At 40.3% G+C, this 27,339-nt stretch overlaps 2 protein-coding genes across 10 annotated transcripts in view; both read left to right on the forward strand.

The window, feature by feature from the left end:
* Positions 1-27,339, forward strand: part of DYNC1I1 (dynein cytoplasmic 1 intermediate chain 1) — a 276,554-nt gene that overhangs the window by 186,415 nt on the left and 62,800 nt on the right. For all 9 annotated transcript variants that reach the window (XM_081102249.1, XM_081102252.1, XM_081102256.1 and 6 more), the window contains one exon: positions 23,380-23,526. In XM_081102249.1, the coding sequence (XP_080958375.1) occupies positions 23,380-23,526 (147 nt within the window). The remainder of the gene's footprint in view (positions 1-23,379; positions 23,527-27,339) is intronic.
* On the forward strand, positions 3,780-4,301 carry LOC308526958 (small ribosomal subunit protein eS26-like). The gene has a single exon (XM_081102257.1). It carries the CDS (start codon positions 3,875-3,877, stop codon positions 4,172-4,174), a length of 300 nt encoding a protein of 99 aa, XP_080958383.1. The 5' UTR covers positions 3,780-3,874; the 3' UTR covers positions 4,175-4,301.

Genomic DNA, 27,339 nt, shown 5'->3' on the forward strand with positions numbered 1-27,339 from the left:
TCATCTCAAAGAATTGATGTAATCTAAAAAGTGGTTAAAATTATTAAAATAGCTTCCCTGGTAGAAAATGAAATGATTTTTACTCTCTTAGGCAGTGTTTAAACTGAGATAATTGGAATTATATTTTATATAGTGATTATGTCACTTCGATGTCTAAACAGTCTTTGTAGAAGTGATAATCCCTGATTCTGTTTTTTCATCAACACAAAACTGACTAAAGGTTAGAAAGATTAGCCACCAATTGCTGTTATTTGTAAAACCTACAGATAAAGCTGATTTTCTTGAGGAATTCTGAGTTAAAGGACTTTCTCTACCTTAGAACTATTAACCCTTTAGGATGCTTTCTACATCTTTCTTGGGTAGGTTTTTAACTTAGAGAATCATGAAACTGCTTCAAATACTTGACTTAAAATATATTTAAAAGTGAAATAGCAATATTTTATGCTATATGTTCTAAAATAGCAAAATATGTTGCTTGATGTCATAAAATTTGTTTTTCCTATTTTTATCTTTGTATGAAATCCGTTTATCAAATCCAGGTTTTCCTAGATCACATATGACTAGTTAAATGAGATCTTGTTAAAAATATAAACCATATTTCTGTAGTTGTCACCTCATCTGCAATTTAGGGTTTCTGAGCTCTTCAAATTCCCCCCACTTTTTTCCTGGGAGCTGCCAAAGAAGGCTGCAAGGGGTTCCGAGGACCACCGGTGATGCTAACGGCAGCTTGTTGGACTCCAGCACCCAAGCCCCATTGCCTTTCCCACCCGGCACCCCAGGGCTGGCCGTCACTCACCTCCAGAGTGACCTTCACAACCATTCGCTGGCCTCCACGGCTGCAGTGCCATCGTTGCTGATCGTGTCCCAGCACCCTGACCAGCCCAGTGACTGGTAGAACTGAAGCCAGTCAGGTCAGGGAATGTTCATGAAGAAGGAGACAGAATGATTCTCTCCCCTAAGTGTATATTCTTTGTCCCGAGGATGCCTAAGTAATGCAAGCTGGTGTGCCACTGTCTCCAAAGTTTATGATACGTATAGTCTTTGTATTTTCTCAGTAGCACCCTAATGCAAGCAGGGTTCTGGCAGACCTGTTCCACTAGTCAGCTATTCAAGACTGTCCAAATTGTGAACACTGCGTAGACTCAAACCTGGCTACTGTTTAATTTTATTGCATGCTTGAAATGTGGTGATCTGGAGCAGACTGCATTTTATCCAAAGCAGTTCAGTAGATATTTGTTGTGTCTAGCACCCTGCTAGGTGGCAAGGCCTCAAGATGGTGTGTACATGATGAAGATGAATTTATTCCTCCTCTCCAAACTCAAAAGCAAGAATGTGTGATCTGCGGTAGGTTGCAAGCTACAAAACTCAGATAATTCGTGCATAGTTTACCCACTGTGGTATCATCAGGCTTAGGACTTAGTATAAAAGTTGAAAATGGAATGGAGATAGGGATAGTTAGCTTAGTTTGTGGAAAAGGCCTTTGAAAGGCTGAGCTAGTCTGCATTTAGAGGGAGGCGACCTCACATGAAGAATACCTACCTCCTACCTCAAGATCCTGCAAATGGTTTAGGGATGGTTGGTGAACCACAGGTATTCCTAAGGCTGGTTCCTATTAGACAGGGAAAACTAGAAGCCTCGCTTTTCCTCATCTTTGCTGTGGAATGAAACCAATAAAGTCAGTTAGTATTTAGACAAGCGATTGCTGCTCATCTGGGAGAGAATGTTCCTGGGGTGGGAATGACCAGTAGAGGCCACTGAAGGGCTTTTGAGGGCAGAGGGAGAGTTCAAATAATGCAAGAATCAATGGCAACTCTGTTAACATCATTTAAATCTACCTAAATCAAAATCATAAGGAAAACCTTACCTTTGCATATGTATTTCCGTCATTCCACAAATAAAACGTGTAGTTCAAAATCTGGCACAGTGGCTGTCTACACAAGACTGAATTCTATAGAAGAAAAATACCTAAGAGAAGTTTGTATTGCCAGATGCTTGGCATCATGTAGTCAAAACATTTTGAATGTGTTTTAAAACAGTCTTCCAGATGTTTGACCACTTGTAGCTAGCTAGAGCCCTTGTCTGCATTTGGAAGGGAGTGGGGTGAAAAACAGGTATACAGGAAAATGAAACTCTTATTGCCTTCCTGGTCTGATTGCCTTGGGAAAAAGTAGTTTAATTAAAAAAAAAATTGTTATGCCTTTCAATCAGTTTCTTCAACTTTGCCTTTGACTGGCAAATATAGACACAGAACTTTCCACAGTACCTTCTATTTGCCATATGAAAGACATTATTGCCATCAAGTTATGACGTTTTCTGACTCCAGAAGTAGTTATTTGGAAATCAACTTTATTTGTCCTGCTTCTTGATATTAAATATTATCAACTCTCTCTCTCTCTCTCTCTCTCTCTCTCTCTCTATATATATATATATATATATATATATATATCCTATCTAATAATAGATAAACATGGTAATTGACCATACCTTCGTTACACCTCCCATAGGCTAATCAGCAAGATATGCAAATTAACCCAACCAAGATGGCGGCTGGAAGCCATGCAGCTGAAGTGAGCAGGAGGCTTGCTTGCTCCAGTGATGGAGGAAGCCAAGGTTCCCCGCCTGCCGCGGCCTGGCTCTGAGCTCCAAAAGCAACAAAGTTTCAATTATAGAAGCTAAAAAAACCCCAGATACCTGCTTTCAGCAGGTCGTGGCCACAGAGTTGGAGCGAGCAGGAGCCCAGCTCTTAGCTCCAGTGACGGCAACAAAGTTTTAATTATAGAAGCTTCTGCTAAACAAACCCCAAATACCTGCTTTCAGCAGGCTGTGGCCTCAGAGCTGGAGCGAGCAGGAGCCTAGCTCTCAGCTCCAGTGATGGCAACAAAGTTTCAATTATAGAAGGTAAATAAATCCCAGAATTAAAAAGAAAAAAGAAAAAAAGGAGAGGCTGGGAGCTTCAGTCGCTGGCCAGCCTGAAAATGGCCCTCAGTCCCTCACCCAGACTGGCCAGGCACTCCAGTGGGGACCCTCCCCTAAAGGGGGTGTGGCCAGCCTGAAAACAGCCATCAGCCCCTCATCCAGGCTGGCCAGGCATCCCAGTGGGGACCCCCACCCTGAAGGGGGTGTGACCAGCTGCAAACAGCCATCAGCCCCTCACCCAGGCTGGCCAGGCACCCAAATGGGACCCCCACCCTGATCCGGGACACCCTTCAAGGCAAACCAGCCGGCCCCCACCCGTGCACCAGGCCTCTATCCTATAGAGTAAAAGGGTAATATGCAAACTGACCCTAACAGCAGAAAGACTGGGAATGACTGGTCACTATGACACACACTGACCACCAGGGGGCAGACGCTCAATGCAGGAGCTGCCCTCTGGTGGTCAGTGCGCTCCCACATGGGGGAGCTCTGCTCAGCCACAAGCCAGGTTGATGGCTGCCAGTACAGCGGTGGTGGTGGGATCCTCTCCTTCCTCCTCAGCAGCACTAAGGATGTCCGACTGCAGCTCCCTGCTGCAAGTGGACATCCCCCGAGGGCTGCCGGGCTGCCAGAGGGATGTCTGATTGCCATCTTAGGCCCAATCCCCCAGGGAGCAGGCCTAAGACAGCAGGTGGTCATCCCCTGAGGGGTCCCAGACTGCGAGAGGGCACAGGCTGGGCTGAGAGGACCTCCTACCCCCGAGTGCACAAATTTTTGTGCACCGGGACTCTAGTGTGTATATATATATATATATATGTTTGCCCACTTTCTTTACATTTTTAGGCTTATGTTCAAGAATACAGAATTAAATTAGGAAAAATATATAGAAATTTATTTACCTTTGAACTAGACTTTCCCACAGAAATTCTCATTCTTGCTCTCTCGGGTCCTTGTTTCCAAGATGACCAAGAAAAGAAGGAATAATGGTCATGCCAAAAAAGGCCAAGGCCATGTGCAGCCTATTCGTTGGACCAACTGTGCCCGGTGCATGCCCAAGGACAAGGCCATTAAGAAGTTTGTCATTCGAAACATAGTGGTGGCCGCAGCCATTCGGGACATCTCCGAAGCGAGTGTCTTTGACGCCCATGTGCTTCCCAAGCTGTATGTGAAGCTGCATTACTGTGTGAGCTGTGCCATTCACAGCAAGGTAGTCAGGAATCATTCTCATGAAGCCCGGAAGGACCGAACACCCCCACCCTGATTTAGACCTGCAAGTGCTGCCCCACGACCTCCACCAAAGCCCATGTAAGGAGCTGAGTCTTTAAAGAGTGAAGAAAAGTTCTCTTGGGGGAAAATAAATGGAAATTGTATTAAAAAAAAAAAAAAAGAAATTCTCATTCTTCAGTGAGAGCTATATGGTTTGTTAAACCCACCTTAGGTTTATATATACAAACAGTAGGTGCTAAATATTTAACGGCCTACGAGAATTGCAGAGAAAATTGCTCAGGTGAATTTACACCTTCTGAGTCTTGCACAATTTTTTTCCTCTAGGCCACAGAGAGATATTCTGTTTGTACTTAATCAATAAGTGCATCTGTGGACTTTGTTACTGATATAATATGGTATCCTTGCCAGATTTAAAAGAGAAGAATGCCGGGGTATAAAATTCTGAAGTGTTGTTGCATGTCAATCTGATTTTCAATACTTATCTCTTTCTCTCAACATACAGTGTTTAATTAATTTTCAATTATTCCAAATTACTCTTTGACACCAGTTATAGATGATACATTGATAGAACTGGCCTTGGACAAATATAGTAGGTTGCCATCCCTTTCTTAATACTATAATTAAATTAAAGATAAGATGAGGTTCCTGTGATTGTTTTAACTGGTTTGCCCAAGTCACACAGACTAACAGGTTTAACATGTCAGTAGTTTCAAAACAATTGGAAAACTGATAGGGGAAAATTGTGGTGTTACCCTAGGCGGGATGATTCCTGGGTTCTTTGTCTTATGGAGTCGAAGAATGAAACCACAGACGAAAGGTGGTATAGCAAAAGGTGGAAATTTATTGAGAAACAAGTATAGACTCTCACGTGGAGAGGGGGAAAGAGCCCTACTAAGTCCCTTTTCTCTAGTTTATAAAGGCTGCAGATCTTTGTGCCTTGATATCCCCTTTATTGGTCACTATCCCCCTTAGATTGGACACTATAGCGACTCCAAAGCTCAAACCTCACACGAAGTACATGGGGTTCCCTCCTTCTCCCTTATTGTGTCCCTATCCCCTCTGGGCTTTCTTCTTCCCCTCTGGATGTGGGGCTTCCTTCCCTTTATTTTATAAATGTATCCCTTCTGCGGTTACCAGCTCCCTTAGTCTATGGAAATGTGCCCTTTGCAGCTCTCTAGACCTGTGCTTTTTGCATGGACCCTTAATTTCTAAAATTGCCTAAACCTGTCTGTTTTACCCCTAAAAACTCCTTTCCAAAATTCCAAAGGAAAATATGGAATTGTCCATCACTAAAGTTCCTCTTGGTTGCCTGCCAAAATTATCCTGAAACTACATTGGTGGGAGAAGGTTTGGGTGGCAGTTGGAGATAATTTATTAGGACAAATTTGAAAGCTTTGACATAAGATGTATGGACCTTGATTGACATGATGGTTGGTAGCACCTCTGGTGGGAGAGGTGATCGTGACTTAGATTTGTGGGGTTATTTTGGAAGGAGAAGATATAAGACTCAGAGGTTGTTAATAATGGCAGAACTTAGGTTTTCTCTGATAGGATTTCAAAATGCTCTGTGCCTCTACTCCTGCCTGAAGATGACCAGCTCCTCTTTTTTGTTGGTTGATGTGATTGAAATGGTAATTGGAGAAAGGAGTTTAATGTGAGCCAAGATACAAAAGAAGTGGACAGGAGTTTTAAATCTCTATTATGGCTATAACTTTGTCTCTATATGACAGTAAGCAAGTCACTTAACTTGGTTAGGAAAATATGTCACAGCAGGTTATAGTCTGTCCACCAGCAGGTTACAGTCTGTCCACCAAGCAAAATAGGACCAGAGTGCATTTTTAAAGCCAAAACAGGGTCCAGTGACCATGAGGTTAAATGAGTATGAAAGCCCTGTGTCTGGGAGGGATCAGCAGTGCACAGTATGCATGTGATCCTGACTTTGGCTAGTGATGGACTGTGGGAATTAGCTAAACGAACAAATAATTCGAAGTATTTAGTTTACCATTTTCTCAGAATATTTACAGGTTGATCAAATATGTATTGAATGCTGTGGTAGGCAGAATAATGGCCACCCAAAGATGTCCACCTCCTAATCCCAGGAACCTGGGAATATGTTACTTCACATGGCAAAAGGGACTTTGCAGATGGGATTCAGTTAAGGATCCTGGATCAACTGGGTGGACCCACTGGGATCACAAGAGTCCTTATACATGAGAGGCTGGCAGGAAAGTCAGACTCAGAAGGAAATAAGGTGATGGAAGCAGAATCAAAGTGATGTGATGTGAACAAGACTCTACGGGCCATTGCTGCTTGGAAGGTGGAAGGTGACCAGCTATGAGCCAGTGAACAAGGCCGGCCTCACAAAGCTGGAAAGAAGGCAGGGACATTGATTCTCCCCTCGAGCCTCCAGAGGAGAATGCAGCCCTGCCATCGGCTCCAGAACTGTAGGATAATGAATCTGGATTGTTTGAAGCCGCTCAGTGGGTGGTAACGTGTTACAGCCCCTATAGGAAATGAGTACAAACTACTCACTCTCAGGAACCGTCTTAGGCACAAAACACAGCACAGAGAAAAGAGAAGCGTGTGGTCTCCTGCTCTTAGAAGGCTCACAAGTTCAAAGTGCCCATCTTATTTGGCCTGTGAGGAAATTAAGCTCATACAATCAGCATGATTTTCACCCAGAGAATCCGTTCTAAATACCAGCTCATGGATCTTTACGCAACATCTGTAACATGTGAATATGAAAAAAATTTTCCCATTCCGCCTCTTCTTCGACACAAATTTTGTGTGTTACCCTAAAGACGGCTGTCCTCTGACCAGGAAAGGAAACAGCTTAATACCAATCCAATCGCTTTTATTTATGAAGGATGTCTTTAGGAGAACAGTCCTGCTTTTGCATCTTGAAGAGCTGGAACAATGGAAAGCCATTAAAAGGAAAGGAGGTGGCCTTTTCTCTAGGGCAGTAGCTTTTAACCTAAACGAAGAAACTGTGCCCTCAAAGAAGTTCAGTGACAGGAACAAAGTTTCACAGCAGTAGTGACAGGCCCTCCTTGAACTTGAGTTTCTTGATCCCTTTTCAGCCTCTGCCCCTTCTCCCCACAGACACCGGGTGCCTGGATCCAGGTGCTTTTTTAGAATCTGAAATAGGAATCAAGTCGGTGTCACTAACCTACTTCCCAGCACACCCAGTGGGGATTACAAAAGGAAATTAACATGTAAAGAAACCCTTTGGAAACTGAAGGAGCCATGCTAGTTCTCTCCTTATGGTATTTGGCTGGTCTCACTGTTGGTGTCATTTTCAAGTGTGGGGCCTGATTTAATAGAGACAGCCAACAACTGTGGATCTAATCAAATGGGGCTCAGAGCGCATAGCTTTCCGTGTGGGAGAGCTGTAAGAAACATTTTCAAGTTTTGGAGGGGTCTGAATAAGGCGTAAAGTATTCGAAGAGAGCTGGAAAATCAGGCTCAGGGATCTTGTTTTTCAGGTCTGTTATAGTCACTCTGTGAAGTATTGCAGACAATTCGTTATAATTTATCACACGGATACTCTTAGATTGGATGAAGCCCAAACACAACCGAGTTAGATGCATATTAAATTACCTCTTACTTAAAAGGAGGGTGGTCTCACCAAGGCAGGATGGAGTTCATTAGCAGGCTGAGTTTTTCTTAACTCTTCATTATCTGGTTTCATATTATTCCTTGGTCCCAAGGAACGTTGGACACCTCTCCTTTTTCAACTCTTAGGGAAGCACACAGGGCATTTTCTGAATCTCAGCAGCCGCCAATTTCAGAGATAACATAATCATCACATATCTATAAACAAAACTCAGACTACCATGAAAATTGCTCCTATTCTTTGCATAAAATATATTTTTTAAGAAAAAGAAAAATATTGTCCTTGTGCATTTTTTTAAAAAAATTTTATTTTTGGTAATCCTCACCTGGAGATATTTTTTCCATTGATTTATTTTTATCCTCACCCAAGGATATTTTCCCATTGATTTTTTAGAGTGAAAGAGAGGGAGAGAAACATCGATGTGAGAGAAACACATCGATTGGTTGCCTCCTGCACAAGCCCTGACTAGGGCCCAGGCTGGGGAGGAGCCTGCAACTGAGGTGCTCTTGACCGGAATCCAACCCAAGACCGGAATCCAACCCAAGACCCTTCAGTTCACAGGCCGATACTCTAACCACTGAGAAAACTGGCTAGGGCTATCCTTGTGTATTTTTTTTTTTTTTGATCTGCACAACGCAAAATATTCCACTCCATTATGATAATTGGCTGACACGTGTATTGGGTGTATTCTAACATATGTGATCACATTTCTTCTACCTGACGAGCACTGCCACCCATATCATTCAATGAAGGACTCGGTTCAGACAGGATTCTATTGACAAATGGCCTTTCCAGAACTAGGAACTTCAAACTCCATGTAAATGGACTTTTAAATGTGCATTGTAAGTCTTTTAGGTGGGGTTTCCCCGGAGGGCAAAAGGGACAGAGAAAAATCCCTGAGGTGCCCTAAATTTAATTATTTGACTCCAAAAGAATTTGTATTCATGTATTTTTGTTTGTCTCTGAGTTGTTTATTGTTTTGTTCTTCTTTTAAAAACCAGGTCAGGTTGAACCCTGGGGCATTTGACATCTATTTATCTGTTGGTCTCCAACTCTACATAAATGTCCGGTTAAGAGGGGATTTATCTCAGCTTAGAAATGAACCGCCATGACATATTTTTACCCCTTTCCACACTCTAGTCACTCTCAGTCTGTGGGTCTCTCGTTAAACATCAAAGAACCTTCATAGGGAAAAGGTTGGGTGTGGAATGGGGGATGGGTGAGACTTGGTATTGGATGACAATCACAAAAATCAGTTTACTCTTGTCTCTAACATTGATCTTTCAGCAAGCACTTAAACCCAGTTTTTTCTGGTCCTTTTCAGTACTTCAAAGTAGCAGTTTATCAATAGAACCACCAAGCTAGACACAGTCCTAAGAGGTCATCTGGTTCATCTCGGTGCCTTAGGCATATGCATATCTAAGTAATTCCAGGCAGATAAAAAGAGACAAAGACACTTCTGCCTTTGAACCACATTGCCTCCTTGGTATAGGACCTCACTTCCCCTTTGCATCTCACCATATAGTTTTAATGCGAGGAGGGATCTATTCTGGCTGAATTCTTTTATTTTCCTCCTAAATTTAGACTAATAACATGCACTGTCACAGCTGACAAAACCACCACAGTAACTTAAAAAAAAGAAAAAGTGAAGAGCCTATGCATAGTGAAACACTTTAGGCTTTTGGGTTTTTCTAATCGTCCCTCTATAATTTCTGACCTAAGTGGCTTGGTAATGAGCTAATGTGGGAGTTTCCATGACTCCATGGGTGGATCCTCCAAATGTAGATTTATTTTATCAGCAGGAGGTTGTTAAGTGACATGTGGAGACTGAATGTTCTTCCTTTTTTGACCTCCTCAAGCATAAATCATGAATCCCTACAAATTCAAGAAAGAAATTGCCCATAAAGCAAGACACAGATCTCTCTATCGTACAATTGTGTTCAGACAGTCTTGCGAAAACAAGAGTTCTGAATCTGATTAGCCTGCTTATTATTGTGCTTGTAAAAAAAAGAACACCTGGTAAATGAATTTTTTGGGATTCTATAGGTAAAAGCCATTACTACCTTTTTTACATAACCAAGGAAGAATTCATAGACAAAGAAGCTGGCTCTCTTTGTACATGGTTTAACTTTATCAAGGGAGGGATGGGGGGAGGAGGCAGAGAGTAGGGGGAGGACCCATATTTCAGAATGCTGTGTTTGCCCCCTTTGCAAGGATTTAGTGCTTTTTCAATAAAAAATAAATTTAATTTGTGGCTCCACTTCAAGTAAGATGGTTTGATGGTGAAAGTGGAGCAGTCCCAGCTCTTGATTTAGAGAAGTCGTGTGGCTGAATCCCTTAACATCACTTTCATGTGGTTTGGGTGAGCCATTCTCAGAAACCCCAAGCATTTTTGAAGATACTAAACTGAAGACATTCACAATTTTTCCCTCTCTTTTTTTCTACTAATCCTTCATGTTTTAACAAGCACTAGAGTTAATGCTGCCTACACTCTTTCCTGTCAGAGTGGAACGCTTTTTCTTCTCTCAAATAATCTCTTCTGTCTAATTCATACTACATCAACCAAAGGGTTGGATGCTGACCATGCCATACCCAAATATCAACTTCCTATTTCTTAATTAAGCAGGATTTAGACATTTGATTTGAAGAAAGCTGGTGTTTTTTAACATGTAAAGCAATCCATATATTCATCTCTTCCTATTCTTTTTATGAAGTGAAAGTTTGCTCTCAGATTGTACCTCATTCCTTTCCAGCCTACACATAGCAACCTGGGTTTCATATTGCCTGAGAGAGAGAGAGAAAGAGACAAAGAGAGAGAGACTGACTAAAGGGTTGGTAACGGATTAGAAATCTGTACTGAAAAAGCTTCTTTGACCTGGGCGTGTTTCAGTGACCATTACTGTCAGGTATGATGGCATATCCCCACCTTGCTTTATCCATAATTTTTATTAATTTGGAATAAACAAATTAATAAAAATTAAATATGTGTGTGTGTGCATGTAATACCCCCTTTTCATCAACTGACCTCAAATCTTGGATTTTTTTTTTTGCTCCTGATGTTTTATAAGATCTAAAAGGATCTTTGTCTAGACCTAATCAAAAGTTAAAAAAAAGAAGTCAAACACAAATAGAGGGACATTCAAGGAAATACCCAACCACCAGTACCCCTTGAAACAGTTAAGATTATCAAAAACAAGGGAAGGCAGAGAAGCTGTCACAGACTAGAGAAAGCTCAGGAGACATGATGACTAAATGGAATGTGGTGCCCTAGATGGGATCCTGGAACGGAAAAAGGACATTGGGTAAAAACGAAGAGCATCTGCATTATGTATGGACTTCAGTGTATCAATATTGGTTCAGTGGTTGTGACAAATGGCCTATGTTAATGTAACAAGAAGGAAGATGCTAACTATAGGGAGAACAGGCTGTGAGGTGTAGGCTTTTCTGCAAATTTGAAACTATTATAAAATGTTCATTAAAAATGAATAATGCTTTTTCTGATTCTCTACAGAACTCTGACTAGCTGTCAGGATTGAAGTCAGAGGGAGAGCCACTGATCCTTTACAAACAAAGTTTATAAGGGAAACAAACTTTCTTTTTGCAAATAAGAAGCTGAAACTTCCTTTTTGTTCTGCAGTGTAACTGTGATGGGTCACCCCTACCCTAACACCTGGCACCAGCAAGGTTTCCAACAGGTCATGTAGTTGATGGTGTGAAGCAGTTACTTTCTAGGAATGGCTTTGCATCTGAAAGAACTTGTTACCCAGATTCTTCACCTGGCTGCTTGGTAGTTTTTAGCTGGAATGTACCAAGAAAACGTTTCTGTTTATAAAGGCTCATTTTCACCTGGAAGTTTAGTATGTGTCTTGCATCTTAAGAGACTCTTTAGGTACAGGTAATGATGAAATGCACTTAAAAGTTTTCACTCACGGTTGTTTTTTGAACTTTTTCCTAAACACAGGCCATCCTTTTCTCTAACTTCCAAAATGTGACCACTCTGTCCAAGATGTCTATCTCATATGAACCTCTTATTTTAAAAATGCATGTGTATTATTTCATATTTCTTGAGTTCAGAAGACTGTTCCCAAGATCCTGTGTCTGTCTCTAAGTAGTTAGAGCAGAGGAAGTCTTCTCTTTTCACAATAATTAATAACAATTCACATAATTATGGGGGGGAGATAAACAGTCATTTAAGAAGAACTTGTTGTACTAAAATGGCATTTTTGGTTTGACTGTGTAGAGACAAGATGAAAACAAAGCATTTTCTCCTAAAGTAGTGACAATATACATACACAGAGCTTGTCTGTGGTGACCCAATTGGTTTCCAGCTGCGAGCTGTTCAGTAGATGCCCATGAAAGAATGAATTGGTCTCAACCAGTTCTCAGCAGGAAGTACCCACCTCATGGTAAATATCACTACAGTTGGTACTAATTAGCTTTGTCATCACCTGTTGCAAACAGTAGGCTAGGGGCTGAGTCGGGTGATCAATTTCTGCAGCTCAAAGTCCATTCTGCCGTGTGGGATTGCATGAGGCTCTGTCTGTGGTTTCCAGTCCCACGGTATGAAGTCACAAGTGTGGTGCACAGGAGGAGGGATTGTGTATCTCAATGAGAAAATGTACCTGCATTCAACTGACACAAGATTTCACAGTATATTGGCTTCTAAGTTCAGATCTGGGCTTCACCACTTACTATTGATTTGCTTTTGAGCCAGTGGCTTTATTTTTCTGAGCCTGAGTTTTGTAACCTTAAAAACGGAGGCAAAATTGCCCACCTAGTAAATCTGACATAGAGAGATGCATATGATATGTTTGGCACTTAGAAAGTATTCAAAACTTTTGGCACACCCTCACAAGCGAATAAGCATGTAACCCGGTGTGACAGTGATAATGATCATTAGCCCTCCTAATAATGAGAAAACTCTCAGGTGTTCAGTGTCAGTCTAGAAAGTGATCCTAAAGGGAAGTGGGGACCCAAACCTTCACTATCCTTTTCTTAATGATCATGTTCGAAGAGCCTACTCATTTAGGAGGGGAGGGAAGTAAGAGATGTAAACACTAGTAAATAAAATGGAAGGAAACAAAGCAGTGGCATTTTAACAGGAAACACTTATTGTATCATGTGTGTGTGTCCATTGGTCAGATTGTGAAATGGCATGTGACCCCATGAAGGAAACATCGCAGGCATGGCCAACATCAAGCATGTCAAACTCTAAGGCTAACATGGGCCAAATAAACAAGGTTTAAGGTTTAAGTTTATGTGGGCCACAAAAAATCAAAAGCTTCAATTTTCATAGAAACGTAGGTTTATTTTGAAAAGTGTATACATAAATATATATATAGTATATATATATATACACACACACACATATATATATGTGTATATATATAAACTATATATATATATATATATATATATATATATATATATATACAGGAACAATGATAAAATTAATGTTTTCTTCCTGACACTTGGCATCTCTTCTCTGCTACTATCTTTCCTACTTCGGGGGAAATCTTGTTCTCAGTGATTACTTTCAAAACTGACCCAAGGTGAATGTCAGTAATTCTGGATCTGACAGGAGACATTGCCTTTCATAAATGTAAATAATTGCTCACACTGTTATATTGGCTGGGCCACAAAAATATTCGTTGTGGGCCTCATGCAGCCCATAGGCTGCAAGTTTGACATGCTTGGCCTACATTGATGGAAGAGGAAATTCATCCCACAGTGACCTTGGGCTATACCCAGATTCATTGTTTTAGAACCGGTGCTCCAAATTTCTCAGTGCTACAAAGCACCAGGCGCTTGTTAAACACACAGACCAACAGGTCTCTTCAAAATGTTGATTAAGTAGACCCAGGCTGGGACTTGGGAATCTGTGTTGTTGTTGTTTTGTTTTGTTGTTTGTTTTTTATTAAAGTGTAGTTGGCAGCATACAATATTATACTAGTTTCAGGTGAACAATATAATGATTTGACATTTATATGCCTTATGATGTGATTACCACAAAAAGACTAACAGCCATCTGTCACGGGGCACAGTTATTAACTGTATTCCCTGTCTGTACACTACATCCCTGTGGCTTATTTATTATATAACTGGAAGTTTTTACTGCTTGCTCTCCTTCACCATTTTGCACCCATTTCCCTACCCCTTTCCCTTCAGGCAACTATCAGTTTGTTCCCTGTATGTATGAGTTTGTTTGTTTCTTCCTTTCTTTTAGATTCCACATATAAATAAAATGATATGGTATTTGTTTTCTTCTGTTTGACTTATTTCATTTATTACCTCTCGGTCCATTCATATTGTCACAAGTGGCAAGATTTCATTCCTTACTATTGCCAAGTGATATCCCATCGTGTGTGTGTGTGTGTGTGTGTGTGTGTGTGTGTGTGTGTATCTCACATCTTCTTTGACCATCTATTGATGGAAATCTAGGTTGCTTTCATATCTTGACTATTATAAATAATACTATAATGAACCTAGGGGTGTGTCTATCTTTTCAAATTAATACTTTTGTTTTCTTTGGTAAATACCCAGAAGTGGAATTGCTGGGTTGTATGATGGTTCTATGTTTAATATTTTGAAGAGGAATCTGTGTCTTTAATCAGCTAAGTCTTCTTATATTCAGATAAGTTTGAGAACCATTGATTTAAAACACTACTTTTCACTTGACTGCATATGGGAATATCCTATGGAATTTTTAAAAATATTGATGCCTGGGTCCTACCCTCAGAAATTCTGATTAATTGGCATGTGCTATGGCTTGATCATTAGGGAATCTTTTAAATCTCCTTAGATGATGCTAAGGTACAGGCAAATTTAAAGTAACACTAATTTAGGAAATAGCCTGAGGGGTCCATGCACCTGTAAATGATGAATTAGTAATAATCAGATGTAAAGTCATATCACGAATAAATAGATTCCAGCTTTGATTCAAGATGTGAAATATACTTTAACATTTTTCAGAAAATTCCCTAGAAGTAGTGTGCAAATTATCCGATTGCACTAGAATTTTATTGTATTCGAAAGTACTGGTACTGAAGGGACTACCAACTGTGATTTAGAGCCTAAATTCCCATAAATTGTCAGTACTTGAAGTATCAGTATACATATGAATAATAATGTGGCCTTTATCTAATCTTGGCTTTCACTGCAGAATTATCTTTGGTGCTAACTGTACACTATTTTCTCTTCCTTCTCTAACCCGTTTTACAAAATCAGTAAAAGTTAGGACTTGGAATTCCCATCAACACAGGACCTATAAGGAGACATAAGGATCTGGGAAGCCCAGAGAATCAATGTCCCAGACAGGAGGGGAGGGCTGCTCAAAACAAGGACTCCAAGGAATTAATCATGTGTAGTAACCCTTCTAAAAGTTTCTCAACCCAGATCATCAAGGCAAGACCACGCATTACTAATGGAATTGTTTAGGAACGATTTGTTGATCAAAATGAGGTGTCCTCTGAACCTGACCTTCGTTTTCTCTAGAGATGTTTCTTCAAATCACAAACTAGTCATTTTTAACTCTATATGGGGCATATTGTTTATCAGTCTTTAAACTGCATTTCTCAATTCAAATCTTCCAATAATTCCAGGGAAAAGAGGCAAAGAAAATGCTCTATTTGTAGGCAAGGTGAGAACTATCATGCTCTTATTATGAACTGAAAATTCAGGTGTAGACACCTCACAGCATTGGTGGGATTGCAAATTGGTACAACCACTATGGAAAACAATATAAAGTTCCTAAAAAAATTAGAACTACCATATGACCCAGAAATCCCACTTCTGGGTATTGATCTGAAGAAATCCAAAACCCTAATTCAAAAGGATTTATGCAGCCCTATGTACACTGCAGCATTATTCACAATCACCAAGATATGGAAGCAACCTAAGTGTCCATGCATAGATGAATGGATAAAGAAGAGGCGGTACATATATATACAATGGAATATTACTCAGCCATAAAAAATAATGAAATTTTACCATTTGCAATAACATGAATGGACCCAGAGCAGCAATTATCAACCTTTTTTATTGCATGACATGCATAAACTAATTACTAAATTCTGTAGCATACCAAAAATTGCATATTTTTTTCCAATACGACCAAAAAATAGGTGTAATTTTGATTCATTCACACCAGACAGCTAGTGTTGTGTTGACTGTTATTGTTTTATTTGACAATCTGAGGGAAAAGAGGTCAGTTCCTCTGACTAAATAACCAGGTATTAAATGTTTTAAAATGTATTGCGGCACACTGCAATTGAATATCACTGGCCTAGAGGGTATTATGTCAAGTAAAATAAGTTAGAAAGAGAAAGACAAATACCATGATTCCACTTATATGTATAATTTAAAAAACAAAATAAAAGGAATAAACAAAATAGAAACACACTTATAAATACAGAGAACAAATTGATGGTTGCCAAGTAGAAAGGGATTTGGGGGAATGGGGGAAAAAGTGAAAGGGATTAAGAAGTACAAATTTCCAGTTATAAAAACAGTCACCGGGATGTAAAGTACAGCACAGGGAATATAGACAATAATATTGTAATAACTATGTATGGTGTCAGATGGGTACTAGGTTTATCAGGATGACTACGTCATAAGGTATATAAATGTCTAACCACTATGTTGTACTTATGAAAAAATAAAATATTGTATAACAACTACAATTGAAAAATAAATTTAACTAAATAAATAAATTGAAAATTTGCCGCCCCAAAAAGCTAATAGGTTTCAGAGCAAGAAGTCAACTCTGGGGACTCCGAGTGTATTAACCCTACCTTTCCACCTCAGTGCTTCCTGGGGCGCAGAAACTGAAGATTTTCCGGGGAAAGTAAAGAAGATTGAATAATTATTTGAGGAAAGAGTGATCAAAATAGTCCAGACAGTTGTCCTGAAGATAATAAAAGGTTGATAAACTCCATGAGATCAAAATCATGTCTACACACTAACTGTTTCAAAAATTGAGATATAATTCACATACCAAAAATTCATCCTTTTAAAGTGTACAATTTAGTGTTTTTGGTATAGTCACAAAGTTGTTAGCCATCACCATTATCTATTCCAGAACATTTTATCGATACCCCACCCTAAAAATAAATCCTATATCCCATTCTCTCCAGGCCCCCATCCCTGAGCTACCACTAATCTATTTCCTGCCTGTATGGATTTGCCTATTCTGGACATTTCATATAAATAAAATTATACACTATCGGGTCTTTCGTGACTTTTTCACTTAGCATAATGTTCTCGGGGTTCATCCATGTGATGGCATGCATCAAGTACTGCATTTTTTTCTATTGACGAATAATAGTCCATTGTATGGATTTCGTACTTGTTAATCTGTTCCTTGGTTGATGGACATTTGGGTTGTTTCCACTTTGGGACTACTATAAATGCTGTTGTGAACATTCATGTACATGTTTTTGTTTAGTCATATGTTTTCAGTTATCTTGGATATATACCTAGGAGTGGAATTACTAGGTCATATGTTAACTTTCTGTTTTAACTTTTGCAAGAACTTCTAGACCAGTGGTTCTCAACGTTGGCTGCACATTAGAATCACCTGGGAATCTTTTTAAAATCCTGATTTCTGGGCCTCATCCTCCGGAAATTCTGTTTCTTTGTTACTAATATTGTGGCCCCACCCCATAACAAAGAAATAGAATTTCTGGAGGATGAGGCCCAGAAATCAGAATTTTAAAAAGATTCCCAGGTGTTTCTAATGTGCAGCCAAGGTTGAGAACCACTGTTCTAGACTGTTTTCCAGAGTGGCTGTCTCATTTTATATTCCTATCAGCATTATATGAGTGTTCCAGTTTTTCCACATCCTTACCAACACTTGTTATTTTCCTTTTTTTCTTCCCCCAGCTTTATTGAGGTACTAGACGCCCAGTGCACGAAATTCGTGCACTGGAGGAGGGGGGTCCCTCAGCCTGACCTGCACCCTCTCCAATCCGGGATCCTTCTCGCTATCTGGAACCACTGGCTCCTAACTGCTCACCTGCCTGCCAGCCTGATGGCCCTAACTGCTCTCCCTTGCTGGCCTGATCCCCCTAACTGCTCTCCCCTCCTGGCCTGATCTCCCTAACTACCTATCTGCTTTCCCTTCCTCTCCATGCCCTTCGGACCCCTGGTGCAGGTATGCTGAGAGCTCTCCACTACGGCCCTGCCCCCTATTGATTGGTCGTTATGGTGTCCTGGCAAATTTGCATATTCGTCTATTATTGGTATAGATAATTTACATGTAAACATTTAACAATTACAACCATCCTAATGTATGTGAAGTGGCATCTCAGTGTGGTTTGATCACTAACTTTTATATTTTCAGCACACAGGTCTGGGCACAGGATAGTCTCAATATTGAAAGGCATAAAAATTGCAAGGGATTCTAAGGAAAGTCTCAGAATGACTGGTTTCTAATCTTTAGGAAATCAAATTTTAGCATGAGCTGCTTTTTTTTTTTTAAATACAAACTCTGTCAAGAAGTAGCATGCAAGTTAATTTCTAATGGGGTGATAACTTTGAGTAGATGGTCACTCTTCTTAGAGTTTAGAAGAATGCCATGTGCACCTGGGATAGAAACTTAGGCAAAGGGAAAGAGAGCTCAGAAGGAAACAAAACCCTTTTCCTTCATCTCCATTCAAGTTAAGTGCCCAAGTTGTGACTCCTGTGGTTGGCTTTAGCACCTTACACCTTGCATGCAGTCAGATGCCTGGTGCTACATGATTGCCTTTATAAGAGAGGTTTTCAACAGCAGTGTTCTCCAATTCCATGTGTTTCCATTAACAAAAGAAATATCTCTGTGATTTCTTAGGTATTTGCAGAAATACATACTAGCTCACTAGTAGCCAGAAGCATCTGATCTGTCTGCCTCAGAGCCCTCTGACAGGCATTTGCTTTTAGGCAAATAAAATATCAGCCGCCATTAAACAGCATATGGCAACAATATGGCCATTCCCTCTCTGGGGACCAACATCTCCCCAAAAGAGATGGTACTTGAAATAGTAGATACTTTTGAATGCAAGACCCCTATTGCTCCCACCCAGGCATGGTGGCTGGAGAGTGGGCTGAGTGCCATACACAGAAGGACAAACCAGATAGATCAAATGTGAGCATAGGGGACCGACTGCCCAGCCAGCAACGGCCAAGGGCGATTTGTCCTAGGCAGCTGGGTCTGTGGTTAAGGGGAAGTACCATCCCTAAGCTGGTCTGGATTAGCTCTGTAAAATAGAAAACAGCCCCCACAGCCACTTAAGAAGGGGTTGGGCTGACTGCAGTTGCATACAGTGGTGTGCAGTGAGCGGAGGGAGACATTGAAAGTGAAGTCTCCACCCGTCTCGTCTCAGTGGAATTCCCTCGGTGAACGGGGTAAAATAAACTGCCTTGTCTCAAAATGGATGATGAAGATGTGGAACCCAGTTTAGTGGGTCAACTTGTGTTCCAGTGGACATGGGCAATTTGGGGAAAGGGGCGCCGCCTCTGCAGAGGACACCGGAAATGGTCAACAGAAATGGCCTGATCCTGAAAGCATAGCCTACGCCTTGCTTGTCGTAATTTAGGGGAACTATACAGTATGCAAATCATCAAGATGTGATACTCGCCCTGGAATTATACCTCGTATGTTACTAGTTTGAATATAGTCGGTCAGGCTCATCAGTTTTACATCAAGCCTTTAACATATGAGCTTGCATTTCTGGGCCCTTGAGTTGACTATCAGCATGGCCACATCAATGAAATCACTGGCCGTCTGAAAACAGAGTTCACATGTAGAGTGAGGGGAGCTTTGATTAGACAGCATCATCTAAAAATTCTTGTCAACTTGATCATTATTTTTCCACTTGGGTAAACTACTTGATTTGAATGCATAAAGGCCATATATTATTTCTCAAAATAATTCTAAGACTCTAATATTGTAAAGAATAAAATAAAATAGGTAAAAAGTTAAAACTACAAAAATATATAGCGAGAGATATACATTTTTATAGAGCCAAGAATAACAAGGTAGGGAAACCTCTCGTTTCCAGTATATATTGTTTGTCTAAATTGTATTAACCATGAAATTTAATAATGCTTTATTATGACACTGAATAACTGAATTAACACAAAATGTTAAATGCCTAGGAAAGTGATTAAATTGTGTAAAAATGATATTAATGCTTTTCATAGAATATGCCTCAGAAAGTGTACTGTTAAAAAGGAGAACAACAAAAATCACATGTTTAAGTGTCAATCAGGTTTTCTGGAATGCCTTTTTACTCTTTAGCCGTGGCTGTAACTGACAGGACAATATCATCCTTTGCTCTTTGTGCTGACAGTCTATAAATTCCATAACAGTTGGCAGCAACAACTGGATCAGTAGCTGCATGAACAGCCGGAGGTTGTAGGGTTTTTTTCCAAGACACTCTGCTCCTAGGAGGTTGACGCATACTTTCCAAATTAGAAGAGGAGCTTTCTCCATCAGTGCTGAGTTGGGGGAGTGTTCAAAAGGAACCTAAGCATTTGGATGAAAAATAAAAAATTTAGTCAATCATCCAAACATTTGCCACCATTACATCAAACATCAGGGCACTTAAAAACATCTCAAGAAATGACCGAATTCTAAACGTTACATCTAGATAATTGAGATCATACTTCCTTAACGTTTCCATATGAATGATAGCATGTTAGACGTGGCATACCCTGGAGATCTGGTTTGAGCCTTTATATATATTCTATAACACAGAGACTATGTAGTATAATTAATGTATTCAGCTTTAAAAATAAGTGGGCATTTAAGAATCACATAGATACTCCTTCATTTCTAATGTTTCCAATATAAAATAAGTATGTCCACTCCATTCCACATGGAGATATTGTAAAGCCTGATTTGCAGTAAAACAGAGTAGCCTCTGGTGGCAGAACTCTAGTGCCCCAAGGGGTTGTTACTCTTTGTCAGCATTAATTTGACATTTTATCAAATGTAGATAGAATTCTGAATTTGAGATGAGGGCTTTTGGGACATTTACAATTTTTTGAAGTGGTTGGGTTAGCACTTAGTGGGCACTCGCTGTGATGAATGAAGACTAAACAAACAAATGAATGAAAAAGTAGGAAGTAGAGTTCTCACTTTGTGGGGTTGCAGTCTAGTTGATTGCTGACTGTGTGTTTCAGTTTGTAGAAATAACCACACTGTTCGTTTTTCTCTAGTTTAGTCTCTCAACAAACTGTGTAAGTTTTGGAGCAGTATTTGCTGGGATTTAACTGAAACGCAGAAGCAATCAAGTGGTCAAATTCTGGATTTTTCTAATTCAGTGACATTCCTTTGTCCATATTGATTGGAGCTTTGGTAAATTCAATTGTTGGTACCACCTGGATAATTTTAAGTCTTTCTGAAGCTTTAAAGAAAACATTTCCAACATAGCTCAAGCAACATAAGAATTTCATCAATTGAAAACTAAGAATCATTTCTGTGGGATGTGTAAAACAAGAAGCTGACCGGCATTATTTTCTTTTTCTTTAATTCAGTATCATTATTGAGAGTTATTCTTGAACTTTATGAAAACCAGATTGGAGCACACATGCATGTTCTCCATTGAAACATGTTCAAGGAATTGGAACTGAAAATCATTCAAACTAGGAAAACATGACATTGAAAAATAGTCCACATTCTTTAATCTACCTCAGAGTGCCTGAGACTATTTTTGACTAGAAAGCCTTAGGCTGGTAGCAGATCTGATTTTTTTAGAAATGGGTGTTTAGCTTCCCAGTTAGAAAGAGGTCATAATTTTTTTTCCCCAATCACTTCTTTACTTTGCTGGCTTGTCAGTTACAACCTTTGATCCTCTTTGTTGCTCAGAAAGCTACGATTTCTTGCTGTTGTCCACAGAAACCCAAATAGTGCCTGCCACTCAAGGCCCTGTCTTGTCTGGCCCAGGTGACCTCTTCAGCCACATTTCCTACTGCTGGCCTCTTCCATGCAACCTCTTTCCCAGCCAAACCATACTGTGGGCTGTTCATTAGGCTCTGTTTTGGTGCCTCTGGTCTTTCCTTCCCATTATCCATCTCTGTTTTTTATTTCCCTCTCCACTTGTTTTTTTGTTTGTTTGGGTTTGTAAAAATATATTTTATTGATTTGAGAGGGAGAAGGAGAGAGATGGAAATATCAATTGGCTGCCTCCTACACACCCCTACTGGAGACGGAGCCCATGACCTGGGCATGTACCCCAACCGGGAACGAACTGGCGACCTCTTGGTTCCTGGGTCAACATTCAACCACTGAGCCATGCCAGCTGGGCTCCTCTCTCTTTGTTGAACGTTCATACTTCATATATATTTCCTTCCATGCGGTCTTTCTAACCATCCTGCCCTTTCCACTCTCCTCTCTTCTCTTTCTTAGCTAAAACAAATCTTCCCCCATCTTACACATGTGCTCCTATGATTTAGTCATGGCATATACCACATTCAAGGCAGCTACTTATGTTTGCAAATTGTGTGCTGCACACTTGCAGGGTGTTGTGAGGACAAAAATTCACCTTACTCTGCTTGCCGTGGCACCCACCCACCTGCATGACTGTGTCTGTGCAGAGGCACCTTTTTCAGTTTCACACAAAGGCATGGACTGGCACAGATGGATTAGCAGCAACCTTGCCTGCCTGCCTTTTTCCTTTACCTGGGCACAGATTCGTGGAGGGCAGTGACTACCTTTGTATTCCCGTTATGCCCGGTACAATGCCTTTCTTACACATAAGATCATTTATTGAATTTAATTGAAGGGATGAAATGTATTTCTTAAAAACAATTACTTCTGCACATAAACACAAACATGGAAACCACTACAGGAAACAAAATGGACTTCTGAGCTGATGTGGACCAGCCAACTTGTCTGATTTTAAGTATATCATGGCTCTGTCTCCACTAAGCAATTTCCTATAAAATGTTGTGCCCAGTAGTCTTTTGTGGAATTTCAGAAACCACATTCACGACGCTATGACAGGCCATGGCAGAGTTGGACTGAAATCCGTTTCTGACTGTTTGTTAAAATAGGCAAAGAATAACATTAAGAATTGTCTGAAGTGGGCAGGATAAAGGTCAGGAGAATGCTCATGGGAGACGAGAGAATTTGAGGAGGAACCGGTTGGATCAGCCTGAGGTCAGTTCGCTTCCTAGAAGTCTACACGAAGCCAAAAACAGAAAAAGCACCCCATCTTGAAAGCCTTCAAAGCCTTGCCAACCCTGTCCATAGTATAACTTGATGTGGCCATGACCTCAAAGCAGAGGATGGCTTTGTAAAGTGGAGAATTAATATTAGCTCTGATACAGTTTTATTGGTCAATGGCAAATGTCCATATAGCAAGGTTTCCAGACCACAAAGCAATGATGTGCATCAGATAGGTTTTATGCCTATTTGATGACCTGGCCAGGACTTCAGATTTCAAGTTTCAAGGGGTAACCATTGGCCACCCTCTCAAGGGAAAGTCTGTGTACAAAATGTCCTACTCGCTCGGCACTTCGTCATTGCTTTATGTTTTCCAAAATGTGTTGGGTTTATGTAATGAACTGTTTTCTCTTCAGGAAGAAACAAGCTTTCTCCAAGCCTTTCACGGTGCTCCTCTCTTCCCTTTTCTTCACAGTCCTCTGTGATGTCAGTGTGCTTTGCTCGGTTCCATCCCAACTTGGTGGTTGGTGGGACGTACTCGGGCCAGATAGTCCTGTGGGATAATCGCAGTCATCGGAGGACGCCAGTGCAGCGGACACCCTTGTCAGCTGCTGCACACACAGTAAGTCAAGCTTTTGTCACATCCCCTGTTAGCCAGCCAAGCCCTGAAAGAAGGGATAACTGACAAAAGTATAATATTTCAGTAACTCCAAGTTCCAAGTATCTAATTTATAATGATTAGATCCTGACTGACTAAAATAAAGCCGAGTGCCAAGTAGGTGGAGGAAGCACTGGGTTAGAGAAGTCTCTCAATAATCTGCAAGTTTTAGCACATACAAAGGATTTCTTTGGATGTCCCAAAGGTCACCTTGGAGGGTGGATGCAAGCTAAAAATGGACAGAGGGAGAAACTTTAGGAAAGGCATCTGTTAAATTGTTTCCTAAACAAACCCTTCACATTTACATGTTAAGATAGAAAGTCATTCTCAAACAGACCATGAAGAGTAAGCATTTCATGTGTCTGGATGGCAGATGAGACGTTTGCCATTAGGCCTTTTCCACTTGTGATTGGAGGGAGTGCTGTGGCTTTAAATTCTGGAATGCATGATGTAAGTCTCAACAGTGAAGTCTGCAGTGACAAAATAATCCCTAAGGTTAAAAGTTAACATCTCAAAACCATTACCCATAATTTAGCAGAAGAGGTTTAGTATAGTGTTTGGAAGACAACTACTCTGTCATTTCCTTTAAGAGACTGACAGGTGTATTTAGCAATTGTTAAGAGGAATGGGAAGACAGGCATGTCTCCATCAATCCTTGCTACCTTGACATTCAGGGTAACTGATGTTCCTTCTCTGAAATGCCCAAATTATGCCCAAGGAAACAGCTCTACTATTGTTTCAGTTTCCTTAATGTGGTTGCCTCACTTGTTTCATCTGCTGGCCTCAAAACCACTCTAGCTTTAAAAAAGGACTGTTGGCTGTTTTAGCTAGACCATGAAGAGGAAAATTCTTCCACTCTTGTAAGATTGACAATGGGAAATGACAAATACCAAGTTAGTCTTAATTCTTATTGACTGGGGCCCAAGACACATGCAGGTGAAACTAGTTCTTGGGGATCTTGGGGAAATTGCTGAGGCCTACCCCATTTCTCCACACTAATAACAGAAAATTGTGACCCATGAGAAGATGGGCTTGGTGCAGGTGTTTGCTCCAGTAGCGTGAAAACACTTCTTGGCTCTATTGTCTATCTGGTGTCTTTGCGAGCATACCTTCTGAAATTTCAAAAAATTACAAAGCCAAATGTTAGATTATTTAGCAATCAGCTTTGGGGGAAGTCAAAATCCAGCTCTTCCAATGAGTTCACCTTTCTTTGCAAATAGCTTAGGATGTGATCGTCACAAGGAAAAGACAATTATTGCCAAACAGTGACATTATTTCTGTTAGAAAATAAAACAACAATTTCTTCTTCTCTTTTGCTGTATTTTGTTGAATCCATAGCTTAGAAAGTGCACAATCAATTTTGTGACTGTCTTTCAACTTCCACTAATGCCTGGCTGATTGGTACCAGGATCAAAAGTGGTTAAGGAAAAAGAGGTCCACCACAGATTACTAACTAATTTCCTTTCACACCCACCACACATATGTATTTGAGACAACAGGAAACCCTAATTAAAGCAAAAGCCTTCTGCCACACAGTAAGTTTATTCCTAAAATAAATAAAAACAATCTGGCATCTAAACAGGAAAAATTAGTTCTACCAATGCTATTTTCTTTTCATTAAGTAGAGTTGTGTATGTCTGTGTCTGTGTATGAGTAGACATGCCCACGTGTCTGCTTCTGTTCTGGTTTCTTTACATCTCTCTCTTTTCTTTTAAACTGAGTTTTATTACTCATGAAAGCAGAGGCCAGTAGTACTGATTAAAGCCAGGGAGGGGCTACCACACATATTCCTTCTCTAGGCATTTGACTCTACACATTCTTCTAGCTGCCTTTTTCCCTACTATACCCATTCATGGGAGTCCCAGTCCATTAGGGTCTTGGTGATTTGTGTTGATGCTCCATGGTTAACAACAACAACAAATAAACCAGTGGACTCTTGCTGAAAAACCCTATGTCGATTTTAGGTCCATAACACTGTTTGGACCTTGCTTTCCCATCTTCGGGGATTTTTAACTTAAAAATTTGGGGTGACATTGGTTAATAAGATTACATAAACATTTCAAGTGTATAATATTATAATACATCATCCGTATATTACATTGTGTGCTCATCATCCCAAATCTAGTCTCCTTCCAGCACCATACATTTAATCCCCTTTACTCTCTTCATTCTGCCCCCGCCACACACACACACACACACCTTCCTCTCTGGTAACCACTATACTGTTGGCTGTGTTACTGAGATTTTTTGTTTGTTTGTCCTGGTCATTCCTTTGCTTCTTTCTGTTTTATATTCTACATATGATTCTTGTCATTTTCTGTCTACCATTCTTCAGTTTTGCTAAGTCTGCTCTTTTTAGGTGCGAATTCTTTTCACCCATTCTCCCACTTGATTTTCGTGCAGAGCTTTGAAGGCTGTGTGGCTCAGGGCTTGCATTTGCGTACTGCTTCAGGTCCCACACACCCCAGGAGAGACTTGAGGAAAAGCATTGTCCACAGTCCCCCCACCAGTTAGGCCCTTTGATATGAAGGGACCTGGTCAGGATAACATTCAGTTTCAGATCTCCCATGCGAGATCCACTAGAGCTGGTTCATTGGAAAGTTTCTGTAGGAATAGGGTATGGAAAAGACATAGGGACTTAGTTGACTGTCCATCAACTGGGTAAAAGAGATGATGTGATCGCCAAAGCGGCAAATGTAATCTTAAGATGCATTAATACAGGCATATTTTTTATCACTTGAAAAGTGACTATTCAGCACTCCCTGGATTTCTAGATTCTCTCAGAGTATAGGTAGGTTTTTTTTCTCACAACTCCAATGTTGAGAGGAACTCAGACAAAATATAGCATATTCAAAAGATTGTGACCAGGATGGGGAAGGTATTGAAGACCAGGTACTCAAGGAACAACTGAAGGAATTGTGATGATTAGTCTAAGTAAGACAAGACTGAGGGAGGAAGGCACAATAACAAACTAAATATTGTTTTGAGTTGACCAGTATAATCCCAGAGGGCACTGTACTGAAAATATCTGTTTGAGCTTTCTTTACCCCATTGGTGGAAGGAATTAGTGCTAAAACTAACTACCCCAAAGAAAGGTGTTTAAGCAGAGTTTGGACCACCTCTTGCTAAAGGCAGATGAGCAGCTGGCCTAAATGATTATTATGGTCCCTTCTGACCAGGAGTTTATATGATAATAACAGTTTGGGAACCATTCTTTATATAATATCAACTTTCCAATATTAAAGATTGTTTCATTGTCATTGTGGCTAGGTATAATGGACAGGAACTCATCAAGAGTAAGACTCAGACTGTCAGCTATTTGCACAGAGAAGCATCAGCTAAGCTGTGGTTTGGCCGCTGATGCCTAAGCTGCTTGAAATCTAACCCAAATTGCTGCTAGGTTCTGCTCATACTAACCTTCCATTTAGTATTTAATGTGCAGCTGCAAATGATTTTAGGCTGCCATTTAGGATTCTACAGAATGGGATAACCTACTAGAGTTATGACAGAAGGTTAGAGAGCATCTTTCTTATGACTCCTGGGATGTATACATGACCTTTCTCAAGGTCCTGGCCAAATCTAAGCCTCCATACTATGGCAAATCATGTTTTGAAAAATAAATCTATCATATTCTTAGATTTTGCAGTAACATAAAAGAACCTAATTTTATCTCACGAGGTGCATTGTGCCAATAGTTTCCACCACCAACATCTCTCCCTCAAATGAAAGAGGCTGATGAATATTAACCACTTCTTATAAAGAATGTTAACAAATGTT

Source organism: Myotis nattereri, assembly GCF_964212035.1.
Source record: "Myotis nattereri genome assembly, chromosome: 11".
NCBI classification, from domain to species: Eukaryota; Metazoa; Chordata; class Mammalia; order Chiroptera; family Vespertilionidae; genus Myotis; species Myotis nattereri.